General features: G+C 36.0%; 2 protein-coding genes across 3 annotated transcripts; one reads left to right on the top strand and one right to left on the bottom strand.

Annotated features, from left to right (window-relative positions):
• Positions 1-232: 232 nt before the first annotated feature.
• LOC131151900 (extra-large guanine nucleotide-binding protein 1) lies at positions 233-16,293 on the top strand. Of its 2 annotated transcripts, XM_058103376.1 has the most exons (9): positions 274-577; positions 721-2,108; positions 2,203-2,340; positions 2,432-2,536; positions 2,640-2,825; positions 3,854-4,022; positions 4,931-5,172; positions 12,425-12,588; positions 15,333-16,293. In XM_058103376.1, the coding sequence occupies exons 2-9, from the start codon at positions 786-788 to the stop codon at positions 15,922-15,924; spliced, it is 2,919 nt and encodes a 972-aa protein (XP_057959359.1). In that variant the 5' UTR covers positions 274-577; positions 721-785; the 3' UTR covers positions 15,925-16,293. The 2 variants fall into 2 exon arrangements, with proteins under 2 accessions (XP_057959368.1, XP_057959359.1); XM_058103385.1 differs by having other exon boundaries at positions 233-2,108.
• On the bottom strand, positions 16,246-19,130 carry LOC131151909 (cytochrome P450 82A3-like). Its single transcript, XM_058103396.1, has 2 exons — positions 17,909-19,130; positions 16,246-16,937 (listed from the first exon to the last, which is right to left on the bottom strand). Exons 1-2 carry the CDS (start codon positions 18,968-18,970, stop codon positions 16,314-16,316), a joined length of 1,686 nt encoding a protein of 561 aa, XP_057959379.1. The 5' UTR covers positions 18,971-19,130; the 3' UTR covers positions 16,246-16,313.
• Between the last annotated feature and the right edge of the window lie 1,653 nt (positions 19,131-20,783).

The raw sequence follows: 20,783 nt of genomic DNA on the forward strand, positions 1-20,783 counted from the left end.
TTTTTTTTTTTGGATAACACCCCTCCTTTGAGAGGATTGAATATCGCATATCCGAGTCCGGGAGAGCAAAGCAAAGCCCACAGCCCCGGCGGGTCCAAATGCAGCAACGGGTTGGCGGACTGGTCCGAGGCCAATGACCCGACCCGATGTCAAGAGCACACGAACCTACGTGCCATACAGCATCGTCCAAGCCCACTCAACAATAAAAAAAAAGAAGCAAGACAAAAAAGGCAAAAAAGGAAATGCAAGATTCCACTTGAAATTACACACGCTTCGCGGCTGCCGCTGGTTTTTCCTCGGTTTGTCACTTTCCTCTTCCCACTCAGCCTTTCTCAAAACACATCGTTATTCATTCCGAACGCCCAACCCCACTTTGGATTTCTCTACATTTGTCTTCTCCGACGATCTCATTCTCCGCCCCTTTCGCTCTCTCAATTTTCTTTCATTTTCTCGCGATCTTCATTTCTCCAATTCCCCTGCGAAATCTGATTCCATTCTGTCATCCGTTTTCTCAGTTCGCTATAGTTGCGAGCCCCTTCCACGCATGGCTGCTCTTGTAAAATGACAAGAACTAAAGGTTAGGGTTTTTTTCTTTTCTTTTTTTGAGTGTGGCTTGGTGAGATATGTGAGTAGCTCTTGCTTCGCTTTCAAGGTTGGGCTAGTGAAGCTTGGGTTTGTTTCTTGGATGATTTGCTAAGTCTCGTTGTGTTTTGAAATTAGGGTTTGTGTTTGTCGGTAGAAAAGGAGGTGGGACTAGGAATTAAGAGGGACTAGTTTGAAGGAAGATGCCGCCGGTGGAGGCGTCTGTTCCCGCCGGCGACGACGGGGTCCAGTACTCGTTTGCTGTGGAGTACCATGGTCCGCCGGTGGCCTACGATCTCCCGCGGGCCATTCCTATCAACGTCGAGAGAATCCCTGTTGCGTCGGTCGTTGCTCAGGTTCCTCTATCCAATAAATTGGCTTTGCCGGTGGTTCAACCGATATCAGCACCAGACCCTCCAAATAAGGCATTCTCCAAAGAGCTGAAGAGTAGAGGTTCTGTTGTTGCTGTTTCTCCGACTTCTGTGATTGCCTTCGAGAGGCGAACTGAAGTGCATGGAGATTGTGTTTCGAAAGAGCTGGGGTCAGGTTCTGAAGTTACTGTTTCTCCGACTTCTGTAATTGGTTTCGAGGGGAGAGACACGCACGGTCATGATTGTGTATTGTCAGGTGAATTTAGTAGCTCTGGAGTTTTAGAGTCCTCCAATGGACGTACTGAGTCTAGTGAACTAACAGATTCGATTGATAGGACTGATTTGGGCTCGTCCTCCATTAATCACGAACATTCACACGAGTTATTAGGTGAAGGTGGAAGCTCGGGGACATTAGAATTCTCCGACAGTTTTGTAAAATCACGGGACAGATCAAGCTCTGGTGCTTTAGGGGTTTCAAATGGTTGCAGGGAGAGCTTGGATTTTAATGATTTGAATCCGCCAGATTGGGCCTCCACAGAGTCTGTATTGAGTTTAGATTATCCATCTTCAAGAGTTTCTTCTTTCAAGGCCGGGGATTGCAAGAGTGGACCCAGTTTTGATGTTAGACGGCCACCGGTTGTAACTTTTTGTGATATCAATTTAAGTGATAATGCGGATGAGGAATATGGCTGTGAGGAAGCCAAAACTGTCCAAGCAAAGAAAGAACCTGATGTAAAACCCCGGAAAGGATCATGTTATCGATGCTTTAAAGGAAACAGGTTCACAGAAAAGGAGGTTTGCATTGTTTGTGATGCAAAATATTGTGGCAATTGTGTGCTCAGAGTTATGGGGTCTATGCCAGAGGGAAGGAAGTGTGTTACTTGCATTGGATTTCCTATTGATGAGTCAAAACGAGGGAGCTTGGGAAAATGCTCCCGAATTCTCAAGCGATTGCTTAATGACTTAGAGGTTCGACAAATTATGAAGGCTGAGAAGTTTTGTGAAGTAAATCAGCTACCGCCAGAGTATGTATGTGTGAATGGAAAGCCTCTTTGTCAAGAGGAGCTTGCTTTATTGCAGAGCTGCCCAAACCCGCCGAAGAAGTTAAAACCAGGGAGCTACTGGTATGACAAAGTATCTGGTCTTTGGGGAAAGGTGAATATTGGTGACATTAAGAATTCTTTTGTTAATTTCTGGTCTCAGTTTGTTATATCATTTTGGAACTTGATATCTCTGCTAAATTTAACAGGAAGGGCAAAAACCCAGCCAGATAATTACTCCCCATTTGAATGTTGGGGGTCCCATTGAGGCAAATGCTAGCAATGGAAACACACAAATTTTTATGAATGGTCGAGAGATAACAAAAGTAGAGCTGCGAATGTTGCAGGTTACAGTTCTAGCCATGCTACACCCCCTTTATGCTAATCAATTTTACTAGTAAGAATGCAATATTAAGACAAAGTGGTTATGCCTTGCAGTTGGCAGGAGTACAGTGTGCTGGTAACCCTCATTTTTGGGTGAATGAAGACGGTTCGTACCAAGAAGAGGGACAGAAGAATACAAAAGGGTATATTTGGGGCAAGGTGTGATTTTGTATATAGACGTGCATAAGGTTCTTTGTTTCCTGCCTTAACCGCCCCCACCCTGGGAAGCTGTTTTCAGATATTTAATTAAGCTTCTTTGCAGGCCGGAACAAAGCTCGTTTGTGCATTCTTGTCACTGCCTGTTCCTTCTAAATCTGCAAGTATGTGTGGAGATCAAGTTAACAATCTGGTTAGCAGACCTGTCCCTGACTATGTTGAGCAGAGAACACTTCAGAAGCTTCTTTTAGTTGGATATAATGGATGTGGAACAAGCACCATATTTAAGCAGGTAATATTTTGTTGGGCAACTGGTTATTTAAAAACATCACAGTCCCGTGTCCATGCTCATATATTTATGAGAATTATTTGATTATGCTAGACACTAACACTATATGTTAACGCTTTTTGTTCTCATCCTCCACATCATGCTCTAGTCATCTTATTGTGTTTGCTTTGACCATGTGTGAGTTGTGATCTTTTGTGCCATTACTTTGATTAAGAATGTGCGACTTGGTGATCTTGCCATGATGTGACAAATTTCTCCTTATCCTGCTCCTACAGGAACTATTTTGGAGTTTTTTTTTTTTAAACGATTGATAACAATTTTGCAATTTTTTTCTTTACAATATGTCTAATAATTATGAATAATAGATATTTAATCATTCATTTAGTTAGTAAAAACATGTGCTTTTAATGATAGAAATGAAGAAGAGTTGATGTCAGCGAAGTGGCATACAAAATTTTAACCCACCTATGTTATGTTTCATGCATATACACATATGAAAGCACAAGAATATGATGTGTGCATCAAGACAGATACCATATGGCATTTTGGAGTGAAGATCTCAAGGACTTCTCTTCTTTCTTTTTTTCGCCCTTTCCTTTCCATCGCCCTTCCACTCTGCTGGTTTATTTTTTGCATTTACCAAATCACTTATGGCTGGTTTCTAATCTCCATTGTGGTACATTTTGCTTGCATGCACAAATAGTGATTTTTTATATCCTTGGTGCTTAAACATGCAATGTTTTGAACAGAAGGCAATTTTTCAGTCATATTGATTATGGGGTAAGAATAAGATTCATGTTTCTGCGTGCATGATTACATCAGTTCATCACAATCTTTGAATTTAAATAAAGTACCGGAAAATAAAGCTTTCTTTTCTCTACATATTTAGTGTGCACAAAATTCTGATCCATTTTCTATAGTTTGTTTGAGTTGAGCTATGCTGGGTATGGTTGGTTGTGCTTTAAGTGACATCTTTATGGATTTCATGGCGTGCTAGTTTTTGTTGTAATTAGTGTAGTTTTGTGCTTCAGGCAAAAATTCTTTATAAAGAAATCCCCTTTACAGAGGATGAGCGTGAAAATATTAAGCTGATGATTCAAGGCAACGTGTATCGCTATCTGGGCATACTCCTTGAGGGCCGTGAGCGTTTTGAAGAAGAGAGTTTGAAAAACCAAACTTCTAGTGATTATGTTATCAGAGGTATGAATATATTTTGCTTGACTATACATATGCATGTGTGACATGTAAGAACATGCATCTATTTACCTATGAAGTTATGAACTGACCCACTAACTTGCATGGAAAAAGTTTTTAAACCTTAATTATGAAATTAGCTATTTGCTATCTGTTTTTCTTTCCTTTTTTTTTTTTCCTTCTTTTGATGTCATGAAAATGTCATGAAATTTGTAGTCAGGGACTTTAAAAGCTATTTTTGTACTTTTTCATTTTATAGAACTCCCGTGAATTCTAGTCAAGCTGTAATACTTATGTGAATCCAGTATCTGTTATCAATTATAGAATTGCTTGCTGATTTGGAAGCCTTTCTTTATATGTATACTTCCACACTTCCAGCTCATGTAAATTGGATGGTTACTGAACTCTATTTGGAGTAATTTTTAATTGGTTTTGCTAGGCATTGTTATAGAAGTGTCATTTACTCTGAACTGGATGATCTAAGTGGTGCTGTCAATAATTAAATAGGCATATTGATACTCCACTGAATGAAGTCTGTTTAGCTTCATGTGCTGGATCTGAGTTATCTTAGTTCCTCTTGATTAAAACAGGATACAATTGAATTTTCTTGACTGTGACATTTGAAAAATGAGTCATGTACTTTTGTTAGTTTGTTATCGGGAGGAACTAGAATCTGCTGGATAAAGAGTAAAATTTCAAACTTGCCCTTTCTGTTTGAATCTTTTTAAAATTTGGAATAATCATTGTTAGGCAAAGCACTCTACATTTAGTGAAGCCTTAAAATAATCATGCGCTTGGTTTTTGCATAATATGCTCTTTCTTATTTAACCTGATCAATGATGAATGTGACCATATTGGCCTCGATGCAACAAATGTAAAATCCATGCCTGAGGAATTTTTTTTGTGAATGGCAGGAAAGAACAGAGGAGATGATGACAGAACTATCTATTCTCTTGGTCCAAAGCCGAAAGCATTCTCGGATTGGCTTCTCAAAACTATGGTGTCTGGTAATCTGGAGGCCATTTTTCCAGCTGCAACTCGAGAATATGCTCCTCTAGTCGAGGAGTTGTGGAATGATGCAGCCATTCAGTCCACATACAACAGGAGAAGTGAGTTGGAAATGCTGCCTAGTGTTGCCAGTTATTTCTTGGAACGGGTAAGATTAAGCTATATGTTCCCCCACTAATTTTGACGTCTCAAAATTATTACAGTTTCTGTTCTAATCCTACCTAGTATTGCTTTAGTTTTTAGAGTATGTAAGGTCATAAGTACATCCCTTACTTTTTTTTTGAAACTTGTTCTAATTTTTTATGGTTTCTGTTTTTATTCATGCTTCTCATTAGTTACTCTTTCATATTTAATTTACTTGAAGGTTATTCCTGCAACTGTATGTGCAATGGCAACTGCAAAGTTGTTGACAACATACTCAACGTTATTGACATGACAACATACTCAACATTCATTTTTTGCTTTCTTGTCACGTTGTATCATACTTGACCTTTCTTAGTGATTGTCCCATTATATGCTATACATATTAGTTCTGCTGCTGCATTAAAAAAAAATAGTTGCTGGAATTATGGAGAGTTTAACATAATATGGCTTCGGGTGATATTATTGCTGTAGGATGTACATATACTGATTGAGCTCTGCTTGGAAATATTGGGCTCATAAACAAAAAGGAAAATTGTTAATATTGACCCGCCCTCGACTGGGGCTGATTCATGATGCTGAGCAAGGAAGAACTAGAATTGGAATTGGGAAACTCTAGAGAAAATTTTCAATTAATTTGGATTAGCATTTAAACAGCATAGGGTTGTAAATTTAAGGGATGGAGAAACCATGAGGATTTAGCTGCATGTTTATCTGTCACTGGCGCCAGCTTTTAGGTAGGGTTCTTAAAATTGTCATCCTACAGTGGATCATAGAGGGTAGTAGGATCAGAAGATTCAGAACGAGGATTTTAAGATTCTACAAACCATAGAAAACTGGTATTGAAATGCAGCTACATTTTATGTTTTCACTTTTCATAATTTTCAATGGCATAAACCTAGAAACCTGGCTAGCAAGTGTTCAAAACTAAGAAAATCATAACTAAAGTAGCTCAAATGGCAGAGTTCACGTATAATTGAAGAGGTCAAGGTTTAAATTGTTGCTTTTCTAACTCCATTAAAGTAATTATAATGAAGTAAATGTGTGAAAAAAATTAAGAATAGCATAAATTTTAACCCAGATCTGTCAAAAAACAGTTACAGCAGCACCTAAGACTAAGAAGAAAAATATGTTTTAGCAAATAAATAACAAAAGACAAAGTATCAAGATGGCTTAATTGCTGCAATGTCATCATTTAAGCCATAATTTGCTCCATTTATATTGTTCAGGTCGTCAATGTCATCATGATGCCCCATCATCATTAATATCATCAATTGTTTTACTGCATAAATTTCTATCTCAACCTTAGCATTAATGTTTGGAACACCTATTGAACGACAATGCACTTAAATAATTTATGAATTCGTAATTTTGTTAATACTAGTAAATATGTCATGTGTGTTGCGCGTGATTGTATGTGAATAATAGTGTATAGTGTATATTTTTAATAAATTTTAGATATATTTTAAAAATAAAATAATAATATATTGTCATAATTTAGTTTACAAATATTAAAGTGTGAATATTCAAAATTATTTATAAAAATCAATACTTCGTTTAAAATTGTAAAATACAAACATTGACATGAGATATTATTGTGACATCATGAAAATATGGAGACATGAAAAACATTTTAAAAAATATAAGATGTCACATGCATTACATGTGGTTGTATGCAAATAATAGTTTACGTGTTTTTATTTTTTATTTTTTTATAATTTTATAATAAAATTATAATATATTGTCATTATTTAGTTTATAAATATTAAAATATGAATATTCAAAATTATTTATAAAAATCAACACTTTTTTAAAAAAGAAATTGGAAAATGCAAACATAGACATGAGATAATGTTATAACACCATATAAATATAGATACATGAAAATATTTAAAAAAAAAAAAAAAAAAAAGAGATATGATATGAGACAAATATTCTAGTTAAAATGACGAGAAATATTGTATTTTAATACTTACGTAATGTTATAGGTATAAAAATTAAGTAGTAAATTTTTCTTTATTTTTTATTTCATAAAAATCTCAATACATGACTTATTCTCTTGAAAATATTAATAACTTAATTACAATTTATAAATTGTAATTTTCTGCCTGAACCTCTTTGCCCCTGTTTGGAACATCTTAAAAAAATAAGTACTTATTATGAAAAGTACTTAAATTAAGATCAACAAGTAGTGTTTTGTTTTCAATTAAATGAGTACTTATTTGGAAAAAAATATTTTTTCAAACTATTTTTTTAAAGAAAAAATGAACTTTTTTGAAAAAGTATTTTTATGAAACAAGTACTTAACTGAAAAAGTATTTATAATAATTAATCTTACTGCTCGTTTGAAATGTCTTAAAAAATAGTATTTATTATGAAAAGTACTTAAACTAAGTATTTGTATCGGTAAGTAGTGTTTGGTTTTCATTTAATTGAGTACTTGCTTTTAAAACTGCTTTTCCAAACTACTTTTTCAGATAATACTTTTCCCCTAAAAGTACTTTTCTTGAAGTGGTTCCAAATGATCAACATTAATTAATTAGTCATTTAAATTTTTAATAAATTTTTAAAATTATTATTTGGAAGTGACTTCAAGGTTGTTAGGATTTCCAAATCAATTGGGATTTCTAATTAATGTGTTATCATTTCCAAATCAATTGGGATTTTATTTAATGTTAGGATTATTTAATGTTTGTTAGGATTCCCAAGTGAATTGGGATTTCTAATTACTATGATTCCCAAATCAATTGGGATTTCTAATTAGTATGATTCCCAAATCAATTAGGATCCGAGGGGATAATTTACAATCCTAATAGGAGTAAGTTTCTCTCCCATATATATCTATGTGACCGCTACAAGGCTTTTGGCATTCAAGCAATGAAGTAATAACATAATTGATAGCCTTTGTCTATCATTTGGTATTAGAGCTGACATTCTTGTGGATGCCAATAACCCATCAACAAAAGCAAGATCGTGAAGTTCTTGATCTCCACTCATACTCAATGGCCTTAGAAAATTAACAGTCTCAGACAGAAGTTAGGCTAAAGGTTGAACTTAACAATATGTTTTAACTCTCAATTTGAAGAGATCCATGCGTCACTTTCTAAACTACTCAGTACATCTCCCCATAAAGAGAAGATGATGTCTCTACATCAGCTAATCATAGGGAGCTGCTGTACATGCGTGAAGGAGGTTTACCAAGAAGAGAGTGATCATGGTCCTTCTCATGTGAAGGTGAAATTTCCTCGGTGGGATAGTGATGACCCTACCGATTGGGTTTCTAGGGCTGAAAAATACTTTCGCTCTCAGTGCACTCTAGAAATATCTAAAGTTGAGATTTCTTCTATTAGTCTGGATGGCAATGCTTTTCAATGGTATGATTTGTTTGAAGCTTATTATGGAATGCTTTCATGGGCATAATTTGTTTTTGGATTACTTGTCCGACTTGGGCCCATTGGGTATGAGAATATCGATGGAGAGCTTGCTATTCCAAACTAGCACTGTCTTGGAGTATCAGACATGACTTAAGTGGCTATCAAACAGTACTAAAAATTGGAATGAAACCAACTTGTCAGTACTTTTATTGACGGTCTCCTACTTGAAATTCGGCAAGAGGTCAAAGTGCGTCGGCCATGAACTATGATTGCTGCAATTTCCTTTGCATGGTAAAAAGAGGAGAAGTTGAGAGAAGAATGCCGTCGCACTAACAAGACCATTAGCAAGCAGAATGTCAACAACACTATCTCACCACCTGCTCCTCGCAATCCTTTTGCGAAACAATTGACTCAGTGAGGAACATAAAGAGCAAATGACAAAAGGTTTGTGCTGGCATTGTGATGAAAGGTGGCATAAGGGGAAATGTTGCAAAAAAGGACGATTCTTGATGATTGAACCAGTGGAGGAGCCAGAAGAGGTTGAGGATGACCTTCCTTTCAGATTAGGAAGGTATGAAATCTGATGATATTGATTGAATCTATCCCTCCTTTAGTTCATGTTTTAGTTGGTTATGCTAATCCTCAAACCATGAAAATTAGTGGCTTCCTAAAATGCCAACTTGTTACTATCTTAATTGATTTGGGCAGCACTAATAATTTCATGGACACCAAAATTGCTAAAAAACTAGGCTATCTTGTGGAGCAATGTGAAAAGTTTGATGTGAAGGTTGGAGATGGAAGAATCTTGACATGTTAAAGCAAGTGTTCGAAGTTTAAACTTACTATGCAAAATCATGGGTTGTATGTTGATTTCTTTTTGCTGCCGCTAGAAGACATGAAGTGGTTTTGGGTATTAAATGGTTAAGGACTTTAGGTGATATAGCTCGAAATTTTGCTAAACTGGTTATGAATTTTGCCATGAATGTCCAGAGAGTGACTCTTAAAGGCAAACGTTGTGGTATATAATTTCAAGCCATCATATGGAGAAGCTCCTTAAAAAGGAGTGACTTGGTTGCTTGGTACAACTTCAACCACCATAGGAGCTACAACATCAATTTGGCCAGGATAAAGGGCTAGACTCTCTTATTTTTTGAAATTTTCTAACCTATTTGCGAAGCCACAGGAATTGTCACCTCAACGAACACATGATCACTGCATTCCTCTATTGCTAGATCATTTAGGTCATTTGCGAATTGTACTCACCACTCTTTGTGAGCATCATTTGTTTTTCAAGAAATCTAAATTCAGTTTTGCTTGACTGCACGTGGAGTACCTTGGGCATATTGTTTCCCGAGAAGGTGTTTCAATTGACACTTTTAAAATACAAGTGATGATAGACTGGCCTATTCTACAAACAATAAAAATGTTGCGAGAATTTTTCACAAGTTTGTCAAGGATTATGGAACGAGTAGTGCTCCACTGACCGCTCTTCTAAAAAAGGATGCATTCAAATGGACTAAGGAAGCTGAACAAGCCTTTGTCAAGTTTAAGCATGCAATGTCCACTGCACCAATTCTTGCTTTGCCAAATTTCAACAAGGTGTTCATCATTGAGTTTGATGCATCAGGAGTTAGCATTGGTGCAGTTTTAGTGCAAGACAGATGCCCCATTGCTTTTGCCAGTAAGGTTCTTTCTCCATCCCACATCGACATGACTAATAAAGAGATGCTAGCCATTGTGCATGCAGCTACAAAGTGGAGAGATTCTCAGAGTTTTTTGCTGCTCAGCCTTGAGGACAAGGCTGAATTGAAGGAGGCGGGAATGTTAGGATTCTCAAATCAATTAGGATTTCTAATTAATGTGTTATGATTCCCAAATCAATTGGGATTCTATTTAATGTTAGGATTATTTAATGTTTGTTAGGATTCCCAAATCAATTGGGATTTCTAATTAATACGATTCCCAAATCAATTAGGATTCAAGGGGATATTTTAGTCCTAATAGGAGTAAGTTTCTCTACCATACATATCTATATGACCCCTATGAGGCTGTTTGGCATTCAAGCAATGAAGTAAGAACATAATTCATAGTCTTTGGCTAATTTGGATGCAGATCCCCTTGAAGTGATCAAACCTTATTTCTCTTAGTATTTTCCATTCTTTAATTCCCCCAATTTCTCCACGATAAAACCCCAGGGTTTTATCATAGGTCTAGAATTTCATTTCTAAAATTTATCTTTAGAAATTATATTATTATTTATCTAAATGATGTTATATACTTACAATAATTTCATAATACATTGGGAGAATTTATTTTATTTCAGGTTGTACATTTTATTTGACATTTATAATACATTGCATTTATTTTATTTTTTGAACGAAATGAATTTTTAATTTCAAATCTTGACCACCTTAAAATAAAAGTTTTGAATGTAGATTTATCTAATCTAAAATTTTGAAATACTGTCTTACTTCTAAAAGCTAATAATTATTTATGTTTACAAAATTATTTACGCTATTAGTGCTTTTATATATGATATATGATATATATATACTGCACATTTTTTCTTTTTTTGCTAAATAGAGTTTATTTTGGTTTCAAACTTTAACATATCTAAATATAGATTTTATAAATGTAATGTCATCTAATTTTTTTGAATTTATTTCTTTTGAGAATGTTTTGTATTACTAGTAGAATATAGGTATATTTTGGCCATAAAATTTTTTACATTATTTTACCTTCATTAATTTATTATAATATTGATATACATGTGTGTGTGTATAATGTTTTTATTTTATTTTTTTAAAACCAAATGTAGATTTTTTGTTAAGTTCAAAGGTTAATTTTTTGACATTCTAAATCTAGTTTTATCTAATTTTGGTTGAATTTACTTTCTATGTATAGTATATATATATTTACTTCTTTTAAGAATACTTATTACTCTCAAAAGATAAGAATATTTTTGTCAATAAGATGATTTAAACTATTCATACTTCTATATATTCTATAGAAATTTACTTTTTTCTAGGAATGTTAAGTTTTATAAAATTTACTTTTAAAAATAAGGATACCTTTGGCAACAGATTGATTTACAATTACTTCTTAGGGGCTTTTAGCCTTTCTTTCAAAAGACAAAGATACTTTTATCCATAAAGGGATTACACTATTATTAACATAGAAAAATCACTTCATAGGTGGTCTATTCCTTGTACAAGTTATGTAGGACAAACACCAAATGTGTGTTTCAATCAATGCACAAAAAGAGACGCACTAAATTTTTTAGGAGCTTTATAATCCTATTACGATCCTATCACAGCCCTACTAATTCCATTGATCCTACTATGATCCTGCAGTCTTGCGATTCTATAATTTGGATTGTTTATGATTTCAACAACCTTGCTTTTTGACATTCTTTGCATAGAGAATGTCATTGGTGAAAAGTGGTTTATTTGTATGCTATGCGACTTAGTCTGCAGTTGAATCAAGAGGTTTGTTTTTGGGTTAGAAATAGATTTGCGAGCACTTGAAAAGGTGTTCTAATAGGAGGGAAATAAGTAGATAGCTTATTTATAGACATCATGTATGTAGTTTATTAGTAGAACAGATGCAAAACAGATTGTTAATGTGTTTCACAAGCTTAATTGTACCAAGTGACATCATCAGTGCATGATCAATTTTTGAGCTATGTCTGCTATTTTGTTGATCTATTAGTTTCTGTGCTAACAAGTTAGGCAGTCTCCTCCAGCATGATTGATTTGTACTGTGCATTATACTTTCATTGTTGTCAATTCATGTTTTGTTCTTTTCTCATGTATGTGGGAATGATTATGAAAAATTGGAAGTTGATAATCAATGATTTTGTACTTCATTTTTTTCCCTCTTCAGGCTGGTGACATCTTGCGAATGGATTACGAGCCCTCAGATATGGACATCCTATATGCTGAGGGTGTTACTTCATCCAATGGGCTTGCTTGTGTGGACTTTTCATTTCCCCAGTTAGGACCTGATGATAACATTGACAGTGCTGAGCAGCATGATCTTTTGCTTAGGTATGTACTGATATTTGATGCAATATCAATGACTCGTGATAAAAAATTGCATGACTATCTATGGGATCATTTTTTTGATGAAATACAAAGGAATGATGTGGTTTTACATGTATCAGTTGCTCTCAGAGTTGATTTATTAGAAGAGGTTCAATATTTTTAAGATGTTGGGAATAGGGATGCTTGGCAAGAGAAAGGTAAGTACTCAGACTTGTCATGATAACACTAGCCTTTAGGAGGTTGAGGGAGCAGAATATTTCTGAAGGGGATGGACTATGTCTACCCTGCCAAATGAGCTAACTTCTTTGAGAAATTTTGCAGTAGTTAAAAATTCTCAAAAACTATTTGATAAGATGGGTTTGAAATTGAAGTTAATTTTCCCCATTAGTAGGGGCATTGGACTGAGAAATGCAAGGGAGGTGAATGAAAGGAAGAATGTTTTGCAGGAGTTAGATAAATTAAAATTTTCAATCAGATAAATTATAAGTTTCAATCATATGAGAGGTTTTGTGAATGAGCATGATGGCTGATCTCATCTAGTTGGCACATGCTGAAATTCAATGTAGTTAAGGCAAATGCCTTATGCAATGGACACAAGAATCATGCACATAATAGGCATCCATAATGCAAGTAAACAAGCAATAACTGTTGCCACGATACGCATGAGTGAAATGGGTCTAGTTGTATCACTAATAGATCCAAGCAATAATTCGTTTGAATGGGGAGAGTTAGTAGGTGAGGGAACAACCTACAAGCATGTGGACACAGAATTACCCATATCAGTGACTAGTAGTAGGATGACTTGTTGCACCCCCTAAAGATCGTTTTATGCTTTTCTAGCTCTAACTCTGCAAAACATCTATTTTTTTGACGTCACAGATTACATCCTTGAGAGATATTACAAATTTATATAATGAATCCCAACCCGATCAATATTCATCTCCCTAAGGTGTTATCCTGTCACCTCTTACCTAGCTCTCCCGCAATATTCAATGTGGTTATGCACCAGGCAGCATTTTAGCTACGTTGTTCTTGTTTGTGCTCGGACAAAAATTCAAAAGGTGCCTGAGGTGTCATCTGGAGATGCTCTTTGATTACATGGACCATAAATCTCTCAAGTTAGATATGCATGGGGTGTTGTGGACCTTCAATAAAATGGTCCTTACTTTGGGGTATTGTGAAGGCCAAATATCACACAATTATATATATATATATATATATGTGTGTGTGTGTGTGTGTGTGTATGTGTGTGTGTGTGCGTGTGTTATATTGCTATATTGTGGTTGTCAAATCCTGAATTGAAATCCCAATTTCAGGAATCAAGAATCGAATCAAATTGCAAATTTCTAAAATCTATTCCTAATGGCATGCATATACTGGTATATGCATAACTAATAAAATAGTTAAATACATTTACATTTTAACAATAAAAAAAATTATGTTTCATGTGTATGCTTTCTCTAAACAATAAAAGTAAGCGAAGGATTCAAGGAAAATAATTAAAAACTGAACTTTTGATATTTGTCAATAGTTAAAAAAAATCATATTCACGGATAATTCTAATAAAAAAATCTAAAGAAAAGTAACTTGAATAAAACTAATAAATAATTGAACAAACAACAAAAAAAAAAAAAAAAAAAACTTTTGAATCTTTATGGCAAAGAGAAATATGAGTACCGACTTAACCGACCAGCATTTTGCCCTTTTCTCAATGGCAGAATGCTGTACTGCTCCAAGAATGAAGAACAGTCCTGTGAAGGAAACACAAGATAAAGTTCTGTCTCCTCTTTCTCAGCAAGAACCAGCATAGAGAAGGGATGGAAGGCAGCCATATAAAAAAAAGCACTAAAAACAAGAGGATGTTTTTGGGGTTTAAGGTTGAACTAGTTGGGTTTGAAATTTGAATCTTATTTCAGAACTTTGTGAATCAATGGATTCAGATTGACAAGTTAGATCCAGGGTGTGAGTTCATAGATTCAGTAAGTTTTTGGTTGTTTTTTGATTCTCTAGTCAGGTATGAGTTGATCTGGTGTGGAACAAACACAAATCATACAATTCAAAATGTGAATCATGAGATTCTGACAGCAATGCACCACATCAATTCAAGTAAATTCAATGTAGCAGAGACTTAATACAAACTTGATTATTGTAGTTTCTCACCTACTCAATTCTTCAGTTTGATCCATTCAACTATTTTGGGTTGTGTCTTCTGTTTCCAAATGGTTAAACAGATGTATAAAATTATAAATAAGTGAATGCATGTTCTCTCAAGATTTATTCACTAAAATGGACACGCTCAGTTTGCATGATAGATTATTTAATGGTTTCCTTGTGAGATGCATCATTTTTATATTTGATTATTTTCTCTCTTTATCTGAAAAATGTTTGCCTGCATTGGGATATAGAATAAAATTGGAAGCATGTTTTTGTTGGATAGCACTTTTTGGGAGTTCCAATTGCCTGGCAATGCTGCCTGGGTTTGTTACTTATGCTAGAAAATTTAGAGGGCCACTACACTATGGTAATGGCAAGCATAAATTCCATTTTTTTGTTTTTTGTTGGCTTGCTCCTAATTTCCAGTGTGGATTTACTAGTACACTGCAGAACTGCATATTCTTCAATTCTCATCACTCACAGTCATTCTGCAGTGAATGTTTATTCCCTCACTTTTTGATGGGTGTGTTGGTTAAATGTTGATATTTTTATTTTTTTTTGGGGGGTTGGGGGGGCTGTGTGTTTGTCTTCAGATATCAACTGATTAGAGTCCATCCGAGAGGCCTTGGGGAAAACTGCAAGTGGTTGGAGATGTTTGAAGATGTTAGAATTGTCATTTTTTGTGTTGCCTTGAGTGACTACGATCAGTTCTCTGTTGATGGGACTGGTGCTCTGGTTAACAAGATGCTGCTAAGCAGGAAGTTCTTTGAAAGCATTGTTAATCATCCCACTTTTTATCAGATGGATTTCCTTCTCATCCTGAACAAATTTGATCTGTTTGAGGAAAAGATAGAACAGGTTCCGCTCACTCAGTGCGAATGGTTTGATGACTTCCATCCGGTAATTAGTCATCATCGCTCCAGCAGCAACAGCAGCAGCATTAATCACAGCCCTTCACTGGGACTGCTTGCATTCCACTATATTGCAGTCAAGTTCAAGAAGTTTTACACATCTCTAACAGGGCGCAAGTTGTATGTTTCTCTGGTAAAGGGTTTGGAGCCCAGTAGTGTTGATGGGGCTCTCAAATATGCAAGGGAAATTCTGAAGTGGGATGAAGAGAGAATGAACTTCAGTTTGAGTGAATATTCAATTTATAGCACAGAGGCAAGTTCCTTCTCTCCTTGATGCATATTGGAAAAAGCTTTTAAATGGAGGTTTATTCCTTTTTTAATCATTGCCACTGTACATATGAGGGCATGTAAAGAACAGCACGGCAGAGGTTGGCTGAGCTGCTGCAGATGTTTCTTCCTCGAGTAAATACAAATAGCAGCCCAAGTTTTCAAAAGACCAGACGAGTAGTCGTTCAACTGTCATGCAGTGGTTGTGGGAGCAGCATTCCCGCCCAAGTTTATCACGAAATACTGAGATGTTCATGTATTCTTGTTTAATCCATTTTGTATTTTAATGTTGTGCTTAATAACCTGTAACTGCAATCTGCAAATTTGATTTGATAATATTCATTTGTAATATAATGATGAAACGCATCTTTGCTCATATATCTTTGTACTTGTGAACTACATGTAAAGCTCGGAATTAAGACGAGGAGTGAGGAGAACATCAAGCGGGGTTGCCTTCAAATTTGTGAGACCCTCACTCTCCGTCATGTCCACGGACCCAGCAGATGGTGTTGTTATATTGTAACAGTGCAGCAACCTAGCTAATGTCAGGTGGACCACCTGCAGCGCTAGTGATGTGCCGGGGCATGATCGCCTTCCCGATCCAAATGGGATGAGCTCGAAATCCTGCCCCCTCACATCTGTGTCCCTGTGGCTTGTAAGAAACCGCTCGGGCCTGAACTCCAATGGTTCGGGCCAGGACCTCTCATCACGGTGGATTTTCCAGGCACTGATGATCAAGCGGGTGCCGGAGGAGATACCGAACCCGGCAAGAGTGCAGTCCTCCATGGCCTCCCGAAGGGCGATGACCGGAACTGGTGGATAAAGGCGTAGGGTTTCCTTGACGAGGGCTTGGAGGTAGAGAAGGTTTCCGATGTCTGATTCATCCACATGGCGGTCGTTTCCAACGTGGACGTCCAGCTCATGTTGGGCCCTTTTCAGGACTTGGGGATTGTTGAGGAGTAGAGATAGGGCCCATGTGAGAGTGACCGTGGTGGAATCGCTTCCTGCGAAGATAAGATTCTGCCCAAAAATTTATAAATATATAATTGAATAAAAAAAGAGACACGGCTAGCCCATTAGAATAAGGATGTGCCAGAAATTAGAATGGGTCTCCATGTTTTTGGCACAACATGTGAGGCAACAGTGTTCGCTTGCCATTTTCATTAATCAGGAGATGCCGCCAAAAAATTGTGATAAGACTTGCCGCTTCATAAACTTCCAACTGTATGACTAATCTGAACTACGTGTCTTCACACCCAACCACCGCACGTCGAGCACCGGAGAACTTGGGAGTGCTCAAATTTATATACGAGTCGCAAGGACCACAACGCAACAAGTGTGTGCTTACAGGCACATGTTCCAATTAATTGAGGCAAGTGCTTACTAGTTACAAGCAAGGTCTAAAATTTTGATTTTGATTAAAAAGAATACATATTAGTAAAGTATGAATTCTTTAATGAAAATTTCAAAAATATTAATGGGATCTCAATAAAAGTTTTAGAACTAAAATACAATAAATAAAAAAGATGCAATAACTACAATATAATAATAACGTAAAATATATTAATTCAGTATAAAAAAATTCTTAAGTTATTCAAATATTACTTGAGATAGAATACAGATAATTTATGGCATAAATATATAGCAAAATAAAATGTCATAGCTTTGTGTAAGTTAAAATTTTCATATAATTACAAAAGTCTGGTGTAGGAATATAACTCATCTTCCTATAATAAAATGTTTAATTTTAATTTTTTTTTAAAAAAAAGAGAAAAAATTCAATTTGGATTTTGAATCTCAAATTTGAATTTCAAGAAAATTCCATTCTATAATTGAAAATTTTGAGATTTGGATAAATGTTGGATGATTCATGGAAATTGAAAGAAATTTAGTGAAATCCAATATCAACTTTATTTCAATTTCGAGGAGTGGACGGTGAAAGACCACAAAAAGAGCCCACAAATTTCATAAAAATTGAGGAGCATACTTACCAGGCAAGTGGCTTTGATGACGGTGTCCGCATCAAAATCTGAAATATTTGCATCCTCTAGAATGTCGAGCATCACATCCATAAAATCCTGTTCTCCCTTGCTTTGATCTCCACCTAAGAGTCTCTTCCGTTTATGCTCCTCCAGCCAACCTTCAACCAGACCATCCAGTTCTTTTGCTGTTCTCTTCATGGCCTTCTTGTACCCCTTGAAGTCCATCCACCCAAGATACGGTATCGAATCCGACACCACGAAAACTCCAAACAGATAGGAGAAATTCCTTATCACTTCTTGGAACCTGAGTGCCTCTCCTTCTCCCTCGCGAACAGCAGTACTGCTGGCTCCAAAATACCTCTTCCCTACCACCATTCTCAATGCCAAATTATGACTCAAATTCCGAAACCATAGCTTCATATCCGCCAAAATTTTGTCCCCGACACACGCCTGATCATGTAGTTCTCTGAGTGAAGTAGTAAGCTCCAAAGCTCGAGTATGCTTGAGCATGTCAATCCTGCGGTTTGAGAGAAGCTCAATCATTGCAATCTTGCGCATCTCGCGCCAGTAAGAACCATAGGGAGCGAAGCCGAACATGGCATTATTGTAGCATAGTAGCTCGGAGGCAGCGATGCTTGGTCGGGTGGAGAAAACCTTGTCATGGTTGATGAAACACTCCTTGGCCATTTCCCAGCTGCTCAAAACCAGACCCTCATGGGAGCCAAGCCTTAAGGTGAAGATGGGTCCGTATTTGTCAGCCATGGCACCCAGTGTCTCGTGGATCAGCTGCCGACCACCCAAGAGATGAAGGTGGCCCATTACTGGCCAAGCACCGGCCGCTTGTGGTGCACATCTCTTCCTTGTCTCGCAGGCTGTACGGGACTTTGATTTGATGAAGTAGATACAAATAAACAGTGCGAGGAAGCTGGAAATCAGAGTGAGGGGAGATTGGAGTTGAAGAATAGGATTCATCAGAGTTGGCACAGGCAGTAGCAAGACAGGTTGCTTGTGTTTGTGTCTAAGCCGTTTGGAAATCCACGGCCTTTTGATAATATCACTAATGGTTGTCATTTTATTTCAAGATAAAATCTGTGGACTTTTGAAACCTTATCCTTGAGACCTTATCCGAGGCATAAGAGTTCAAGACATAACTCTTTTAACACTGAAGCTGACTTCTTATGACCACTGCTTCAGTCATTGTAGTTGTTTTTTTACCTAGCACTAAACTTTCAAACAGATACGAGGTTTGCTTTTTGAAAGACGTTTTTTGAAATATGCCCCATGTAAATGGGATAAAAGGTTTAGTAACCTAAATGCAGTGACTAGCCAATCGGGACTGGCTCCAAAATACTGATTCACGCACACAATTCTTCCCACCAAATTATATGTATCAAGTCCTCTAATCACTCCTCTATATCCACCACTTAACCTATACCTCTATGTAGACACTCATTTTGTCGAGGGCTGATATAACATAAATTGGGCAAAATTCATTAATACAACAAATGAGAAAAATACAAGAAAAATAAAAATAAAAATTAAGGAAAAATGAAATTTCTACATTGAAAATAAAAAAATAAAAAATAAAAAATAAAATAAAAAAGTGGGTCAGATGCTTGCACCTGCACACACATAAAAGAATGTTAGTTAGGAAATTGGAATAAAAGCTAATTTGATATTTAAATGTGATTGAATAATTTAAAATTAATTAATCAATCAGATTAACCAATTAGTTTTAAGTTTGATTGATTAATTTAAAATTAATTGATCAATCAAATTTAATCCAGTTGCTTCCTTCAGGCCTATAAATAGAGAACTTCATAAGGGTAAGGGATACACATATTCAGATACAGAGAAAGTAAAGAGAAGAAATTGTTCATTGAGAATTTTGAGGATTTAGAAGAGAGGTATGATGATTTGAAATTGAGAAGGAGAAGAAAGATAAAGGATTCAGAGGCTTGAATTGTGGGATCAGTAAAGGAGTAGTAGTGAAAGAGTTTAAGAAGGCTCGGACGAAGAAAAGGTTGCAGATTGGAGAATTCAGGAATAGAGATTGGTATTTTTAAATTCTATATTTGCCTTGTTTAAATTCCTAGCAGGTTGAATATTGAACTTAAAACTCTGTAATTTAAGTTTGAGTTTGAATTAAATAGGAATTAACAAATCCTAAAATTTTCCTAAAATATTCCTAAATAAAAACTGAATATTTGACCTGAATACCCATACCCATACTCATATTCGAACATAATAACCCGGATTCGAATGCCCCAAATCTAACCCAAATTCGGGTCAACTTGACCTGGGTCCTAATCAGCTGACCTGAAAACTTTGAGTTGGGTCAGTTAGCCTTGTTGGCTACAATATCATATTTAATGTGTTTTGATGATATTAACATATTTGTGTGTTCCTAGTGTTTTTCCTATCTTTGCAGTTATGGTTGGTAGAGGTACAAGTGGCAAATGCTTGAAGTACTGAGTAAGAGGCAAATATCGGACTTAATAGGTGTCAAGAAGGAAAGATCAAATGGACACATACTCGGAAGGACCCAAGCACAACCGGATGTTTTATAATTGTTGAATTATTTGTAATAAGGGTTGTGTGAGTGGTATGTTCAGTTTATAACTCTTGCGTTTTGATTTTGCATGATTTCTGAGTAAGAGTTGAGCAATGCACATGCATATTAGGACACTTGAGTTTATAGGATTGCACTAAAGTCATAAAGACAAACTCACCTTTCATGGTTTTCAAAGTTAAACTTAAAGAGTTTGTTAAATGAATCCTAAACTCAAACATGGTTTTCAAAGGGACAAGTTTTTAACATCTTGATTTTACAAACATTTTCATACTTGGTCTCAAATGTGTCAAAACGAGTCTTATGTCTTAA

This window comes from Malania oleifera, chromosome 1, assembly GCF_029873635.1.
Source record: "Malania oleifera isolate guangnan ecotype guangnan chromosome 1, ASM2987363v1, whole genome shotgun sequence".
Lineage (NCBI taxonomy): Eukaryota > Viridiplantae > Streptophyta > Magnoliopsida > Santalales > Ximeniaceae > Malania > Malania oleifera.

Excerpts from the sequence above, each read along its gene's own strand:
- LOC131151900 (XM_058103385.1), top strand. The coding sequence starts at position 786 with ATGCCGCCGGTGGAGGCGTCTGTTCCCGCCGGCGACGACGGGGTCCAG. Across the intron at positions 2,341-2,431 it reads TAGAGCTGCGAATGTTGCAG|TTGGCAGGAGTACAGTGTGC; the intron begins GTTACAGTTCTA and ends TATGCCTTGCAG. Across the intron at positions 4,023-4,930 it reads TAGTGATTATGTTATCAGAG|GAAAGAACAGAGGAGATGAT; the intron begins GTATGAATATAT and ends TGTGAATGGCAG.
- LOC131151909 (XM_058103396.1), bottom strand. The coding sequence starts at position 18,970 with ATGACAACCATTAGTGATATTATCAAAAGGCCGTGGATTTCCAAACGG. Across the intron at positions 16,938-17,908 it reads TCATCAAAGCCACTTGCCTG|AATCTTATCTTCGCAGGAAG; the intron begins GTAAGTATGCTC and ends ATTTTTGGGCAG.